This window comes from Corapipo altera, unplaced genomic scaffold (genome assembly GCF_003945725.1).
Source record: "Corapipo altera isolate COAL_440 unplaced genomic scaffold, ASM394572v1 124, whole genome shotgun sequence".
NCBI lineage: Eukaryota > Metazoa > Chordata > Aves > Passeriformes > Pipridae > Corapipo > Corapipo altera.
In genome coordinates this window covers 374,904-391,814 of record NW_020884967.1, presented here as the reverse complement: position 1 = coordinate 391,814, position 16,911 = coordinate 374,904, and the positions used below count along the sequence as shown (strand labels likewise).

General features: G+C 41.0%; 1 protein-coding gene across 19 annotated transcripts in view; it reads right to left on the bottom strand.

Moving 5' to 3' along the window:
- ATP2B2 (ATPase plasma membrane Ca2+ transporting 2) overlaps window positions 1-16,911 on the bottom strand; it is a 411,395-nt gene that overhangs the window by 163,753 nt on the left and 230,731 nt on the right. For all 19 annotated transcript variants that reach the window (XM_027664917.1, XM_027664918.1, XM_027664919.1 and 16 more), the window contains one exon: window positions 11,793-12,288. In XM_027664917.1, coding sequence (XP_027520718.1) covers window positions 11,793-11,991 — 199 coding nt within the window. In that variant the 5' untranslated portion in view covers window positions 11,992-12,288. The remainder of the gene's footprint in view (window positions 1-11,792; window positions 12,289-16,911) is intronic.

Sequence of the window (16,911 nt, the reverse complement as noted above, 5' to 3'; positions counted from 1 at the left end):
GGAGAGAGCAGAACAGGACAGACACCAGAGTTTTCCCATCCAGGAGATGGCTTTGACTGCCACAGCACAGCAAGTCCCACTGCATTTTTCTCCGTGGTTTTCAGCTGCCGGCTGCGGCAACATCCATGTCAGCCCTTGCAAAAAGCACTGCCAGCACCTCATGGCAAAACAGGCCACAGTGATATAGCCCTGTTAAAGAGCATTAACATCAGGAATTAAAAATAACATGTAGGTTCGGGGGGGGGGGGAAACCCCAACCTTACTGATTTTACCTTAAGAGTCTTCCATCTGTTGCTAATGCTGAAACAGTTATCTTTACAACAGTTATTTTTACATGTTTTCGAACTCTCCAGATCTCTCACCATGTACACTCTTCAGGACTGAAGGTAAAAAAAAATAAAATAAAATAAAAAATCTCTGTTTCTTCAAAGATATTGATTGAACATTCAGCACAAACATGAACACAGGCTCATTCTCAGCTTCCATACAGTATTTTAGAGCAGAGGTGCACACACATGTTAAAGAAGTGGGTGCTTTTTTTGTCCTCTACTAAGAGGTCACTTCAAAACAGTGAACAAGACAATTTGAGCCTAATGGCTTCTTCCATCTGATATTTCCTATTTAAGCAAATTAATTCAGCTATGCTAAAGCATTAAACAGAACCAACCAGGAACAACTCATAGAAGAAAACAGAACTGACCTTTGGCACTTACTCAGCTAAAACTGTTTTCATTTCTCTGGTAATGCAACATACTGTGCACATCCTTGTGTGACCCAGTGAGCACAGGGGGGTTGGATGACAGTTCACTTCTGAGGTTTCAGGTTATGGTTTTACTTTGTGGGTTGGAGCAGATTAGCTTTCATGTTTATAAGCAAGTAAAGCAGCAGAAGGTGTAACACAATCACTGAGACTTCCTTGGGAACAAAACCAATGATGTATTTATACCATTTTCCTTAGCTATCTTGTAGCTTTTTAAAATTTATTTGTAGAGTCCTCCAGCACCTGTAGCTTTGAAGCAACAGACAAGGCCAGCACAAAAAATAAGCATATTTAACTTCCTAGGGCCAGCTAAAGCTCTCATCTAACAGCCTCATGTAGGACCACATTGCTTCTGTTTCATGCACCTTTAACACTGGTAATCACCAACAATTTACTCGCGTGGTTCCTTCAGCAGATTATGTCTGAGGTCTGGAAAGGAATTGTTCTGAATACTTAACTAGTTACTGAGCTGAGAGGCAAGGTGAGCTCTGTCAGACTGTCCCTGCACTGCTCAAGCCACCCAAACTCACTGACTTGAGAAAACAATAGAACAAAGGAGCAGCCCGAGGTCCAGAGGCTCCCCAGCACCACGTGAGAGGTGCACAGAGCCAGCTGTGCCTCAGTGCTTGGACAGTTTTCCAAATTTACACTATACTTCTGTAGAAAACAAGGGTGGCTTTAAAGGGTTTTGAGGGTTTTCTGTAAGCAAAAACTGAACAATTTGTATAGTGAAAATCACGTGCTCTGATCTCTTCACCACTGTCCTGACCTCTGGATCGATTATCACCAACGGGAGGGATTTTCGCCAAGGTTTCCATGGGTTAAAAGTCACCTGTGACACTACAGTTCAAGAACAGGCATATATTTTGGCTGCAGAGGTTAAGCTACATGACCTCTGCTATCCATGTAAAACCAGGCAGCAGTCATGACCCTACTGGCAAAGTAGAATGATGACATAATGCAACAATGCCTATTACTTTAGGGCTTTTTTAATGAGGGCAAAAACTATTCAGGGTGTGATTAAAAAGTAAACAAAAGCAAACTAGAAAAAAACCCAACACCAGTGGCTCAGAAAAGACTCATCCTTCCTTTAAAACTGAGGCCCTGTGCCAAGGAAAGGGGGGATCAACCTCGTCCAAACAACAAAGAGTGCCCTGATTTGCCACCCCAGCTTCCAAACTGAGGTCAATGCTTGAAACTGCTACAAAAATGGTGAAAAAAGTACAAGCGGGTTTGGTGTCTTGTTTAAGCAAAGAATTAACTGGCGTGCTTGGACTACTGCTCGTGCTAAGATTATAACTCCAGAGTGGCTCTGCAATTCCAGAGCATTCCCATACATTTGTCTTCCTGCATTAATGCTGACATGAGCCTGAGCAAACAGCATTTAGCCTAGAGAATCCAAGGAGCTGGGCCTCATTTAGGGAGTCAAAGGGAAATTCTACTGCAGTTATTAGGACACTTACTGAATGCTTTAGGATAATTCTCCTCTCTTATTCTGTACCTTATTCAAGGGCAAGCTCTCCTTTTGCAGCCCTTCTGTAAAGAAGTGGGCTATTCCCTATTTTCCCTCATTTCCAATGCTAATGAGAAGAAAAGAAACATGACAGCTTTTGAACTACTCCATGAATTTAGTTGATATTCCTTCCCAATACTCATTTCTTCAGCTTTTTTGTACCTTAGAGGACTGTACCTAAGCTGTGCCCATACTGAAAGAGGCGGCTGTGGGAAGTGGTGGGGAAGAGAGATTGACACCAAATGCAAAATGAATAATCAAAGGAGTAGCACAGCCTGTGGAAACTCCGGTTTTCGAGTCTTAACAGAACTGTCTCAGCTCCCAATCCACACAGGAAAAGAGTCCCTGCAGAATTTCATTTGAAAGCAAAGAGGAAACAAGGGCTAGTAAATGTTATTGTGACAGAAATAGCAGCTACATACACCCAGCTATTTCTATGACATTACCAAAATCCTCTGCATTCAATATAGTCCGTGGCTGCATTGCCAGGTTTGGGACTGGCAATAAGGATGGGACATAGAAATGCATTTCTCCAAGGCAAGGACAAGGAATGGGACTTATAATGAGTATTCAGAAAGGATTTTTTTCTTCTTTAAAAGATAAAGTTCAAGTTACTATACCATGCTGCAAGCTGTGCCAGAATATTTCTTCTATTATCTGTGAAAATAGATTCTTTATATCAGAGGCAATCATCAATTTTTCAGGATGTGTGGGAAGGTTTGCTTTTTCCTTACATCTTTCAGGATCTGCAAGCATAGTTTTTAGAACATCTAGATAGATGTGGAAAAAAGTTACTGGAGACAGAGTAGAAATAATTTCTAGAGATACTTAGAATGCAAATCAAGAATATACAAATGCATCACATTAAAGAAAATCAGTATTGAGGGAATGCAGATGTGTTTGTCTCGGAAGCACATTGAGTTTACTGCCAAAAATACATATTTGGCTTTATTTGCCACTCGTCTTTATAAATAGGCATGTCAAACACCACCAACCCTTTACTTCTTGGAAAACAAAAGGAAACAGTAAGTTTGAACAGTCTAGATTTGAAGGATTAAGTAGCAATTGCAAAAGGGACAGGAGATAGGAATTCATTATTGCACCTAACACTGTTCTTATCCCAAGTCTGTTGATTAAAGTTATCATGAAAAGAAAAGTGAACATTCAGTCATGTTAATTCTACTTGCAGGACTACAGAACTTGCATTTTGAAGCCACTGCCCCATTTTCTCCAAAATGCTTTTTCTCCTTCAAAAGATGACATAACCTCCTTTCATGAAAACACAGAAATGCACTGCTGAATGAAAAAAAAAAATAAATTCAAAATTTCATTATTGTGAATCATCTTTCCAATCCACAGATGATCCTTACAGAGATTTCAGCAGCAAAATTTTCCAGTTTCCACAGCTCAGCTGGAAGCAGTACCACTGCTAGCAGTGACACTTGGCAAAACATTTGGGAATGCCCAACAGAGATGCAGGTAACTGTTTTATCTTTAAATCCTAAGGTGGCATTGTAAAGGGAGCACTTTTTTGCACTCCTCTAAGCATCACCTGAGACAACAAATGAAGAGCTGTGCTCTGGTGTCTCCTGGCAGGGCCAGTCACAGCAAGACAAAACCACTGCATGGCAACTGTTTGTTTTCATTGGGCACCGACAAACTAAGGAGAAAAAACCCTTCACTCTCTCTGATACACTGCAAAGACAAAGCTTAATTTCATCAAGGGCACACTGGCTACATCGACTGGATTATTCATTTGGTATAATGGACTTTGCTTTCTTCCTGCAGCTTTCTCCAAACAAGAACAAAATGAAGATAAATCAGCTCTCACTCAAGGTTGACAGGCTCCATATATTTATGGATTTCTAAACCCTGCAATACAATGGAAGTGAGGTATTCACCAAGGATTCTTTTCCTCTGCAGTCTGTTGCCCTCACACAGGTTCTCCCCAGCACCTTGGGAAGGAAAGGCTGCAGCCCAGCTCAGCAGCTTCACTCCTTCTTTCAGGTCCTTCCTTGCTGTCACCGATAAAACCTCCAGCTTTGCCTTTCCCAGTACAGAACCCACTGTGATGCACGTGTGTGAAAGCTCACATGACAGAACAGCCCCTCTTTGATCCTCCAAGCGAAGGCCTGATTGCCTTTTTCTGAGGGAGCACCACCCACGTAATCCCACTTTGCAGTCTGGAGAGCTGACGTCACGAGCGGCGTTTATGGAATCGAAAGATCGCTTCCCCCACCATCATATACACCATTGCCATCCTGCTGAAGGTCTGGCCTCATATTGTTCACACAATGAAAGAGTTGGTTACGCCAACAAACCCAAACCACTGTTTTTAAGAATGAGGTTACTGATTCATCAGCTGCCCCATATCGTGGTAACGCTTTCCATCACTTATTAATTTTGAAAAAAAGGTTTGAATTACTGTATTGCATCATTGCATTTAGATCAAGGAGAAACCTCTGGCACAGGACATTATGGAGAATGTTAACCTGTGACAATCTCTTTGCAAAGAGGAAAAGAATTACGGAAAGTTGCTGGGCCAGAGTTTCCTTTGACTTACAACACATTGTAGTTGTGACTGAGTTAACTACAATGAACAAACACTAGTCCCGTGCAAAATAGGTGCAAAGTCTCACAGTCATTTGTTATTCTGTTCATCCAAACCCGAGGTACAACTGCAGAAAGTATGTCTGTGGGCAGCACACACTGCCTCCATGCATTTAATGTACTGTCTTAAAGGGAAAAGGGAATTGAGTTTGCATAAAAATAGCCTCCTCTCTAAGTGTTGCACCTGCTGAGGTAAGATAATCATGGAGGGGAAGATGATGTCCTGGATAATCACATAAATAAATCAGCACTGGCCTCAGAAAATCTCTGATGCTGCCTGAACACAACAGGCAGAAGATATTCGCTCACTTTCTGCCTTTCCTGGTCTTACTTTTAAGCAATGCCCATTACACAGAGAGAACCCTTTTGCAAGCCATTTAGGATTCTCAAAGGAGCAGGTATCTAAACTATTTTTTTTTTTAAAGCTTTATAGGGAAAATACATCATGCAATATCCCTCCATTTTTCCACGAGAAAAAGAACAAAGCCAAAGTAAATCAGCAAGTGGCACAACATGCCAAAACCCAGAAACAAAATGAGCAATGAAATTGTACTTATCACTCAGAAAAATCTAAGCCATTCATTTGAGATGCTTATGTTTGGGTAACCTTTGGAAGAATGTTTGCTGTTCTATTGTACAAACAATGGAAATATTAGATAAGGAAAATAAGTGCAGTTGCCAAGAAAGCCCTATGCACTCCTTTCAGATAGTTAAACATGTAGATATGATTTTATGGATATATAACATACTGCCTACAGCAGGAGTGTCAAATGTACAGAGCCATTCCTTCTAATCCCACAGCTCGTATGGGTCCCATGAGTGCAGTGCAGAAACCCCTGGTGAGCATCTGCATGGTACTGTGCTGATGGATGAGTTGGGACAGAGGAGCCAACATCAGCCTTGCTAGGCCAAGGATTACAGCTCTACCAGGCCTGTGGGATGGGACTTTGAGGTAGCTCTGTAAGCCAAAGCAAACCTCCTTGCCTCACATGAGCTATTAACACACAACCATCTCGCCCAGATCTTTTCCATCTGTTCCCAGTCTTGAAAGACCTACTGTGACAATGGTGTTCAGTGGGATTTGGGTCAGACCCAGTGTTTCCCCATGGAACAGAGCTGCAAAGAGCAAGCAAGAAGTGCTCCAGTGTTTTTCCCTGTGGAGAGAGCAGAGGCAGAAGGAGCCCGGGTGTCAGTGGGGAGGGTGGAGAAAGGAAGGCCCCCGTGCATGCTCTGTGCCTGCCCCCTTCCTGTGTTTCCCACTCATCCCCAGGAGTCAGGCACCCCTCCAGCTTCCCCAGGCATGCCCTCAGAGATAAAGGTATAGAATCATACAGTCATGGAATGATTTGGGTGGGAATGCACCTTTAAAGGTTTTCTAGTCCAACATCCCTGCAGTGAGCAGGGACATCTCTAACTGGATTGCTCAGAGCCCCATCCTACCTGGCCTGGAATGTTTCCAGGGATGGGGAATCCACCACCTCTCTGGGCAACCTGATCGAGTGTTTCACCACCCTCATTGTAAGAAACTTCCTCCTTATATTTAATCTAAATCAACCCTCCTTCAGTTTAAATCCATGACCCCTTGTCCTATCACTCTACTAAAAAGTTTTGTCCCAGACTTTCTTATAGGCCCTCTTCAAATACCCAAAGGTTACAACGGGGTCTCCCTGGAGCCTTCTCTTCTCCAGGCACTACAAACCCAGCTGGGGTCCGTGGCAGTAATTTCAAAATGAAGGAGCAACCAGGACCTAATTCCTTCTTAGCCAGCCAGCCTCTCATGGAAAGCGTTGGTCACTTTGCCGGGCACAGATCCCTGAGAGCACGTTGGGGCACTCAGGGGGCAACCAGTGTTCACTGATGGCCTACAGAAAAATGCCAAGTCATTACAAGTTCCCACCAGCTCAACCACACTTGGTGCTGCGTGAACAACTAGGTGAAATATGAGTTTAAAGTTGGTCTGCGGGTTTTTTCCCATGCAAGGCAGGAAAAAACCCTCTGAGACCTTGGCTCTGACAATGCTGAAGGCTTTTTTTTTCGTGGGGAAGGCTGTTTTCATTGTTCAAACCAAACCTTCCGTGTGGAGAGAACATGTACAAATAAGGGCTAGACGTGTACTTGGAGCTTGGCTTCTGGCCTGGGTGTGTTGGTGAATTGGCCTGAACTACAAGAGATGTTTTGACACCACAAATAAGGAATTAGGCAGTGTGGTGATCCGGAGAGAGGATGAGCGGGTCTGCTTTTACAGTGCTTTCAAGATGCTGCTTTGAAGATTTCCAGAGTGCTGCAGCTTAACATCACAAAGAAAATCTTAAAAGCTACTTTCAGAGAGCTGGCAATTTTAGTTTCTAAAAAAATTACATAATCAGTCAAACAATATTCACCCTAACCTTAAATTTAAAATAACTTAAGAAAATCTTGAACTTACAGATAGTATTTGGTGGTTTATGCATGATTAAGTGTATTCTTTTAACAACAAAAACTATGATATTGCCAGTTTCTTTACTTTCATAAAGTAAAGCTCAGTGTGGTTTTATAAATTTCAGTCTCTGGCAATCCATTATTTTATATTTCTATTTTAAACTTATATTTGTCTGACTCAAGTACCTTTCATTCCTTTCCCAATTTCTTTCTAAGTTCCTTACATATCTGTTGCTGCACCTAAGTGCAATTCAGTATGGACCAGCAAGAGTAGCTTCCAAACAGAGTAATTTATTGAAGGTGCATTTTTATAGAAGCAAGTGTAAAGAACCAAAACTAATGAGTATCAAAAAGTAACTGGTTAATTTTTTTGTATTCAGTCTTTCTTCATCTTTTACCTCATAGTTATAATTGTGAAAGGCTTTTTAGATTGCAATAATTAAAAAATAAATACAGAGTTGGCTTCGTAGATACTCAGTCCATATCTCCCACAGAACAAACACGCTTTTGAAAAGAGAAAGCAATTTCTCTGGCATCTATTTTAACTAAGGATTGAAAAGTCAACTTCTGCACTAGAAATATTATCACTTAACTACTAATTGTCTTTTCAGAAAGCCTTTTTACAGTATCCTAAGAGACCTATAGCTAAAACCCTTTTTATTTTCTATTTTCCCTATTAAAAGTAGGTTCCACACTGGAAATTAATGCATTCAAGTATTTTAAGCAAGAAATCATGGAAGTTAATTCACTATAATAGTACTATAAGAAATAAACATCTTTATAACACGAAGGGAATATAGATGAAAAACTTACTGTAAATTGGTCTGTACTACATAAAATTGTGGGTAAATACAGTTAAGCATTGGAAAGAGTGGATTTCAGCCTCATTTGGGATTCATCCAACTAACTCCTCACACTTTACCAGCTGTCCTTTGTAAGGTATCACTGATGCTCCAGTGGGCCTCGAAGACTCCGATTGCATGGAAAATTATACAACTGCCATCACAGCTCTGCCCAAGGGGGAATTCAACATTGTTTTGCAGAGACAGAGATAGATTCTGTTTATTTGTTGTACTCCTGGAATAATGAAAGTGAAACTAATCTGAATATAAATATTTTTAAAGAAAATTCAAGTCGACACATATTTGTATGTTTTCATATAAATTACCTCCATAGATTGTGAGGAGGTTCTTTCTATGAGCACTTAAATGGGAGCTTTTCATTATAATATAATCACTTTAATGCAGGAAATCCCTTAGGCATAACTGAGAACTGGGATACACACTGCATCTATAGCTGGAGAAGCAATCAAAGAAAATTTAAAGAAGAGTCTGAAGACTTGTAATCCATAATAATATTATTAATTCATTCAGCATGCAAATATTATTCTACTCAATATTGAGCAGACTTCTACAGCTCCACACTAAATTAACAGAGGACTTCAGAAAGCACTGGTAAGTGTAGCTTCACAACAGTGTAAATAACATTTGAGTTACACGTATGTCTTACCTTGAGAAGGTCAGAGCCTTTAAAACAGGAGTTTCTAAAGGCACTTCGAGTGTAAGTGATTGATTTTACCAATCCATAGGTGCTACATCAAATATTAACATGAGAAATGAATTGTTGAGTAAACCATGGGCTTATTACTACTTATTTTCTAAATACTGAGTAAACCAGTAAATTCAGATTAGGCCACATTTTACCAAATTATAACGTGCCTGCTGCCAGGAAACATTTTTCCCCTGTTCCAGAACTGCTTCAGCCATATCCCACAAAATTACAAGGACTTTAGAAGATAAATTCTGAAAGAATTTACAAGCCTGGGAAGAACTAAGTTCTAGGGTCCTTTTTGCTGTTTCATTCCTATTCACTCAGGACTCTTGCTCAGCAAAAGTTCACTTGGTTCCTTGAAAGAAGTGTCCTGCAGTAATGCTTATTCCATTACTCCCCATAAAACTCTGTAAGAGGTGCAACACACCAAAGTCTGAAAAACAAAGGAAGTTCAGTTAACTGTGCTCCACCAAAAAAGATGTTGGTTGGAAAAGTGATGTTCAGGCATAGCAGCAAATTGTGGAGGTTTGCTGCAAATACCAAAAGATAAAACCATGTATGTCAATAATTTATTTGCAAATCATTTCTGCTTTATATTAAATGTCCATTTCCATATAAGAAATGGTTATGTTTCTTTCCTCTAAGAATAGTTACATCTTCAAGAATATTCTCTTCACTGTATTTTAACTTTCTTCACAGAGCTCGGAAACAAGAAAAATAATGGGCAGGGACTTAGAACTAAACATATGTTTATATTTGTCATAAGCCTTCAAAGTCTTTCTGCTATGGATAGTTTCTCTCAAGTGAAAATTTCCAAGTTTGACAAGACATATTTCAGGCAGATTCTCTCCTATAACAATTTTTCCAAGCCAAACAAGTAAAAGTAAGATGTAAACTTAGCGTGGGAATCCCTATTATGTGATCTAATTTAAAATTAAAAGCCAGAGTAGAGTCTTCACGACTCTAAGGCTATGCTGATTGCCACTTGAAGCTGGAAACGTTTTTCCCTAATGCACAAGTGATGAAGTGCACGTAATGCTTAGAGGAAAGTTACCTTATCTGCAGTATCAGATATAGATTACTGCTGGAGTCAGCGTGCCACACTGCTTGGATCCATATGCTCTGTTCCAGTATGAGGAATCAAGTTTCCCTGATGTCATAACTTGAACAGATAATGCAATTAAAGTCTCCTTTGAAGTTCACATTGACCAGGTAACCAATAGAATGAGTTGGCAAAACTTTAGTCGAGTCACCACAGTGAACTTGGCTCACCCAGGTTGAGACTTCGGCTCTGATGTTCTGCAAACACTGAGGGATACTGAAAATGCTCAGATCCTGTGAGATATTTATAAACCAGTGTTTATTCTGTCCTGTAAATACAGAGATCCTGCACTTCTGTCTGGCACTCCCCAGATGTGTCAGGAATATGTCAGAAATGCTGCACGTTCTCTGAGGAGTTGGTTCCCTTGTACACAACAGCTCTGAAAGACTGAGGGACACCTGCAAATCCCAGACAAGTGGCAGGGTCTCCTTTTCCTACCTCAGTGCTCCTCCTGGGAGCAATCTCCTTGTAAGAAAAGAGGGTCTGTCTGGCGGATCAGATATTTGGGCAAGACTAGAAAAAGGGAGAGATCTGTTACACAGTGTTCCATTTGCCACTAGTTCCTCTGGAATACAAGATTGCACGGGACTGCTGAAGTGCTACTGGAGCTGGATGCTCGTTTTCATACAGAATCAGCTTGACAATCTTTTGCTGAAAAGGTGCAGTTCACAGTTTTGTAGGTTAAACAATGGTGAGGCTGTGTATGATCAAGTGTGAAGAATTTTCTTGCAGATGAGACACTGATAGTTGCTCCTTTGGGACCCTTCAACTGGTGTAATTTATAGTATCACACTACAATTGACGTGTTTATGATTGTGCCAATAATTCAAGACTTCTTGAGGCATTTAAACAGGAGAGGTAACCAAATGATTAATTTTAGAAAGAAGAGAATGGAACAAAGCCAAGACTTCTATCTTCTTGAAAAAGAAAAGAGCCTAAAATGAACATCTTGGCTACTTTACAAGACTAGAGAAATATTATAGACTGAAAGACTGTTTAATTTCCAAAAGTGTTACTATTCCTTGGAGATACAGTGATGAAAATGGAATTCTTAGACTGAAGTAGAATTTTACTTGCACTAAAACAGAAAGATTCATGACCAGGAAAGTTGCTTGAGGAGGGGAAACATCCCACCACTGTCAACACTTTATGGGGACATATTTGGCATGAGCATTAAAAAAACCAGACTAATAAATGGTGATCAGGTAGACAACTTCAAAAACACTTACAAGAACAGATAATGAAAAGTTATGATTGGTATTATTAAACATGAGAAAGTAAGGAGTTTCATTATACATACAATAGAAGTCCAACTAATAAAAACATTGACACAATCAGACTGATAATTTAAGCAAAACTATCTGTGGTAATAGTGAAGATTTGCTGCCTCTCTAAATATATATATATAATTTATAATGACCTACAAAGTAACATAAGGTGCATCTCAAAAGGTCATTTCATACTCTCAAGATGCCCAAATACCAAATACCCAGAAACTCTCTTGAAGCAACTACTTTGCACCTTCTTACCTCCAAGAGCATATATGTGAAAGTCTGCAATGCCATAAAACACGTGTTGATGTTGTGTGTGCCTACTGAGGAAGAATTAATGCAAATAGCTCTTAGAACACACAGCACTTCTTTTACTCTCCTGCCAGCTTCAGCTATAGCTAGGCTGTTCTACCTTCTTTCTTCGAAGACTCCTGTTTTACTATTTTTGGGGAATAATGGCAGCACCATGAGAATTCTGTTCAGGTTTGAATCAAAACCTCTTCCTTTCACTGTCTGGGGAGCACTCATGCAAAGTTGCCCGATTCAAGTGAAGTGAAAAGTCCTTACCTTCTGTTGGTGATGTCTTCAGATGTCTGCAGAGCCCCTCTGTTTCCCCATATGTCTCTTTAATTTTTACTACTGCTTCTGTCCCTCGGAGTTCCATGAGGGAGCGCAGTTCTTGCAGTGTGCACCCAAACTCTCCCGCATGGTTGGCCTCATTTCTTTGGTTCTTGGAATAAAAATCGCTATTTGTCATGTCACCCATTGTGGCTGGTTGTATTGCTCCACTCGTTGTAGTCGATTACAATCTTAAAAGTGTTTTAAAAATTGAAGGAGAGGAATCTTGAATTCCGATTTAAGAAATTAAAAAGAATCCAGCGTGTGTCCGGCGAGCGACGTGGAGGATTTGGAGGATGCCTCTGGCGTGCAAGGTGTCCCTGACTGACTAGTGGTCTGCAGAATGGCTGCTTTCAAGGCTGCAGACCAGCTCCACTCCATTCACCATTTCCCATTATGTTGCACCCAAGCTGTGGAATCTACATGGTCATTTCTTCCTCGGGACCTTTGGGAACAAGCAGAAAGGACTCATTACAGGAGTGTGCGACAGCGCTTTACAAAAGGTGATTTTTCAAATTTATTCTGTCATGGCAGGTGGACTCGTCACTTCAGAGAGGCTGTGTGAGATGTCCTGTGAGGTGCTGCAGCACCGACAGCAAGGATAACGCCAGCTCTGCCTTAGATAAAGCTCTCCACAGCTAAAGCACCAATAGCAGTGTCTCTCACTTTAATCAAGTCCCAAGAGCACCCGCTAAATGAGATGACTCGTGAATATTAATAAGTAAGCGATTAGTCCGGCATGCAGGATACACCTCCAGTACGTGCTCTGCTTCATACAGCTACATCAGCCTGTCCTCTGACCACAACAAAGCCTCTGATAAAGGCTGAGAGGTGACACAAATGGGTTAAAAACAATTAGTTTTCGTAATGGGTTAAAGCAAAACTGGTTTTCAGCTCAAGGAGAGTGAAACTGGTGGAAAAAACTAGAGCCATCATTACAATTGCAGAATACATTTCAATACATTACATCTTGCAGCCTTGCCTTCTGTGCAAGGGAGCACAGCCCAGCAAAGAGAAAACACTGGGATGGCTGGGTTTGAGCAGCCACAGCTCCTTCTCAGCCAGGCACCCACTGGGTCCTGCCCCCAGCACACACAGACACACACGGAATGGGGCTGGGTTCTTCCTTTTTTTTTTTTTTTCTTCTTATTTTTTCCCCCCCTCTTTTTATTTTAACTTTTTTTCCCCCATGTGCAGTGTTGAACAAGTCCCATTTGGACCATCTGGGAGACAGCTGATTACTTGCTAAAACCAGCCTTTAAAACCTGTTTCCCCTTCCCATATTCTAATGAAGTTGGTTTAAAATACTGCTGAAACCAGCTATTATATTTGGCACGCAGAGTTTTAAAAGAGATTAAAGGTTTCTTTTTTTGCCTCAAGCGGGTTAGTGAGAGTGCACTGTCTAATCTATAGGTCTCAGAACAGTTTTCATAATAAAAAAGATCTTTCAAAGGGCACACCAGCAGCCTAATGACTGACCAACCTGTCACAGGCAAAGGGCACATGTTGAACTTTCTAGGCACAGTAATACACAGTGGAAATGAGTACCCAGATAAAGCACATAAAGAGGATCCCGACGTGTTTGAAGTCCCAGTTTTATATTTGTACAACAATTTTAATCTCCCACCCACATACAGTTGACATAGCACGTAGGCTCAGTATTTCCACTATCTAACTCTGTTGCCTTGCTCTGCACATGACAAAAATCAGGCCCCCTGGATGCACCAAGTCCTCTGCCCACGGTGGCACTGCCTGCTGTAGAGTTGCCTAACATACCTTGCTCAATTAGCCAAACTGAACCCCTACCAGCCCTCTCACCTGCAGCTTTAAAACTCAACATTTCTTTGATTTTTGTGGAAAGAAAAAAAAAAAAAAAAAGAGAAGTACCAGCTTCACTATAATACAGAACACAAAACAGCAGCCAACTGCTATACCTTTCTTCTACACATCCTATTTATTGGTACATATTCTAGTCTTAAGAACTTCTGCCACCTTACATTTCACATGTTGCTTTTCACGTTCACTAGGATTTCTGCCCAAAATGTGGCTTAGAGTGAAGAACAAAGAGAAAGTAGAAGTAGTAATTAAAAAAGACCTTTATTTGCCAAGCAATAGCCAAAGAGGAGATGTTGTGCCCAGTCAACACGCTAAGCTCTCCATGCTGGGCAATGCTCACAGCCTCAATTCATCCCTAGGTAATTCCCTATGTATGGCACACAGAAAAGACCTGACTCACACTATTTATCTGTTTGTAAATGGGGTGGATCAGTATTCTGAACAGAAATAACATCAGCCTGCAGCATTATTTCGAAAAAGTTGCAGGACATGGATGTCACAGATGCCCAGTCAAACAGATTCCATCCCAAGGGGCATCGAACAGCCACGACCTCAGCTGGTGATGAGCTCCTTCCTCCCAGCAGCATTTCAGACTCTTCCTGGTGTCAGCTGTGATAAGCTGCTGCTGACAGTCACAGCAAAATGCAGATTGAGATTCGATTGGGAGGCATCGATGATAATAACAAACAGCTGAAATAACAGGCTGCCTTTTACTTCCAGCAGCAAAAAAAAAAAAAAAAAACTATTCCAAGGTAAATTCACTTCAAGATTTTGAAAACTGGGCATCTCAAACAGCCATGATGCTAAGAAAAAAAAAAAGAAAAAAAAAAAAGACAAACAGCAAAAAAACCACACTATTCACCTAGTCCTAGTCCTAGCTAGTCTTGTGAGCTTTTTAAACATTCCCCTAATAAAATAAAATTATTCCTATACTGTTCCATAACACTGCAGACAAAGGATAATTATTAGTATTTTCTGAGGAGACCCGTCTACTGATTTAATTCATGATGCAAAGGGTACTAAACACAGCAAAGACTTTTTCTACATGATTTTTCTGTGGGATATGTCCACCCCTCTCAATCAAAGCACCTCTTTAGGCTCACTGTGCCATCACTACAAATTAATATATTTGCTCCTATTCTTAGAAATTCTTCGTCATTTGTCAGCCACAGCAAGACAGTGCTGTTGCTTTTTAGCATGAGTCATTTGCCTGCTTAATTTTTAATTTCACCTTCAATTAAATATTAATCCATAAACAACAAATATGAAGTTTACACTTCCTTCTGTGCTTTAAAAACAAATCCCTCAGGGTTTGTGCTGTTCATGATTCACCCAAGGCTTTGCCACCGAGGAAACAGCACCTCACGTTTTTTTTGAAAGGCAGATGGTAAAACACAACAAGCACAGAGCGTGACTGACATTATTCACTGATAGTGCATCTCCCTAATCCCGTGGAACAAGATATGCAGCTTCCATCTGATCCCTGAATCTCCCTTAGGAGAAGCCCAGGCACCCTGCCAGGGCTAGCAGGGCTGACACACGACCACCTCACCCCTCCCACGCTGGGAATATTCCCCTGACAAAAGGAATGAGAACCCAAAAAGCTGTGGCTGGCATATGGCAACATTCCCATCGGAGGGGCTTTGCCTCTCCCAAAATACATCCGGTTATCAGAAGTGGGGGAAACTTCCACAGGTCTCCTCCACGAGAAATCTGCAAGTACTTGCACGAGGGTTTGGGTGGGGTTTTTTTGCTTGGTGTTTTTTGGGGGAGGATGAGGTTAGGGAAGGGATTACATTACAAAACACACTCACAACATCGATATTTTCGAGATGTAGATGTAGTACAGGTGAACTACCAGGCAATCCTGATGTTAAAAAAGTAGGTGTTACCGATACAGTTTTCAATCAAATTGAACAATCAACAGGATCTTATATCCTAATGGCCTAATAAATAAATAGAGCTGAATTTCGTGCTCTGGGTGCTGCTTTCACTGCAGTAGCATCAGTCTGCCAGCAGGTCACAGGGGATTTGAATCCCCCTGCTATGGACTAAACTACCTGGGGAATAACACCTCTGGCAGTCAAAGGGAACGTGACCCAGCAAACCACAGGTTTCAGCAGCCGAAGGTGCATTGCCCTGGCAGTGGAAAACCTCCAGGGAGCTCAAGGACTTCTCCCTTCCTTTTCAGATGTGCCCTGAGTCCCTTCGGGGCCTCCAGGCCAAAATTTCTCAACCTCTTTTTACCCAAGATCCATTGAATCTCTTTCAATGCAATGACCACTGTCTGTGATGGGTTTCAGTGGGTTTAGCTTATAACCAAATGCCTCCTGGAGCACAAGGAGCCACCACCCTCAAATTCTGAGAGCACAGCTTTTCACACCATCATTCCCTCCTCCATTGGGTACATTTGAGCTCATCATTCCCTAGGAGAACAACTTACAGGGAAAATGGTCCCCCTTAGACAAGTTCAGCAAAAGAGAAGTAAAAACTCCAGTAACTGAGAAACTAATTTCACCCACAAAGTTGGACTGTTCTCCCAGACAAAAGCCGTCACTTGTCTCTTTTTACTTATTCTTACCAATGCTTCTGAATCAAGAAAACTGAGTAAAAATATATCCCAAAGTGTAGTTTGAAAACAACAATATACTGTGGCCAAGGGACAAAATAGCAGCCCACCTAGATCCTCCTGGGGTAGCAAAAGACTTCACATACTAGAACAACTGAGAAAAATACTGCCCTTATTTTTCTCATTAAAAAGTCAGAATATAAGTCTTCACCTTGGTCTGGGATTTTGTCAATGATGTCATGGATTTTTGTTGTACAAATGCACTACAAACTCAAACTGTTTCCTGTTTGGTTGTTTTTTTGGGTTTTTTTCCAGAGTGACTGTGTCTGGAGGAACAGGCTTCCATTCCTGTAGAGCCCAAGTCAAATATTTTTCATCTTCTAGCTGCTTAGAGGAAATGCATGCCAATTAAAACAGAAGCAATTTGGATGAGCTAACTGCAGGCCTGCTGGGAAAACTATTCTTTGATTTCCCTAATCAGGAAAAGTCTCATCTTGGAAGCTTGTAAATATTTTCACAGTGTGTTAGAATGTAGATATCGTCACTATGTATTCTGACATCTGATTTCATTTGGACTTCTACTGGTAGAAAAGTTAATAGCTGTGTAATGAACCAGATTTCACCAGATCAGAATCACAAGACTTGCCTTTCACAGTCCTTAAA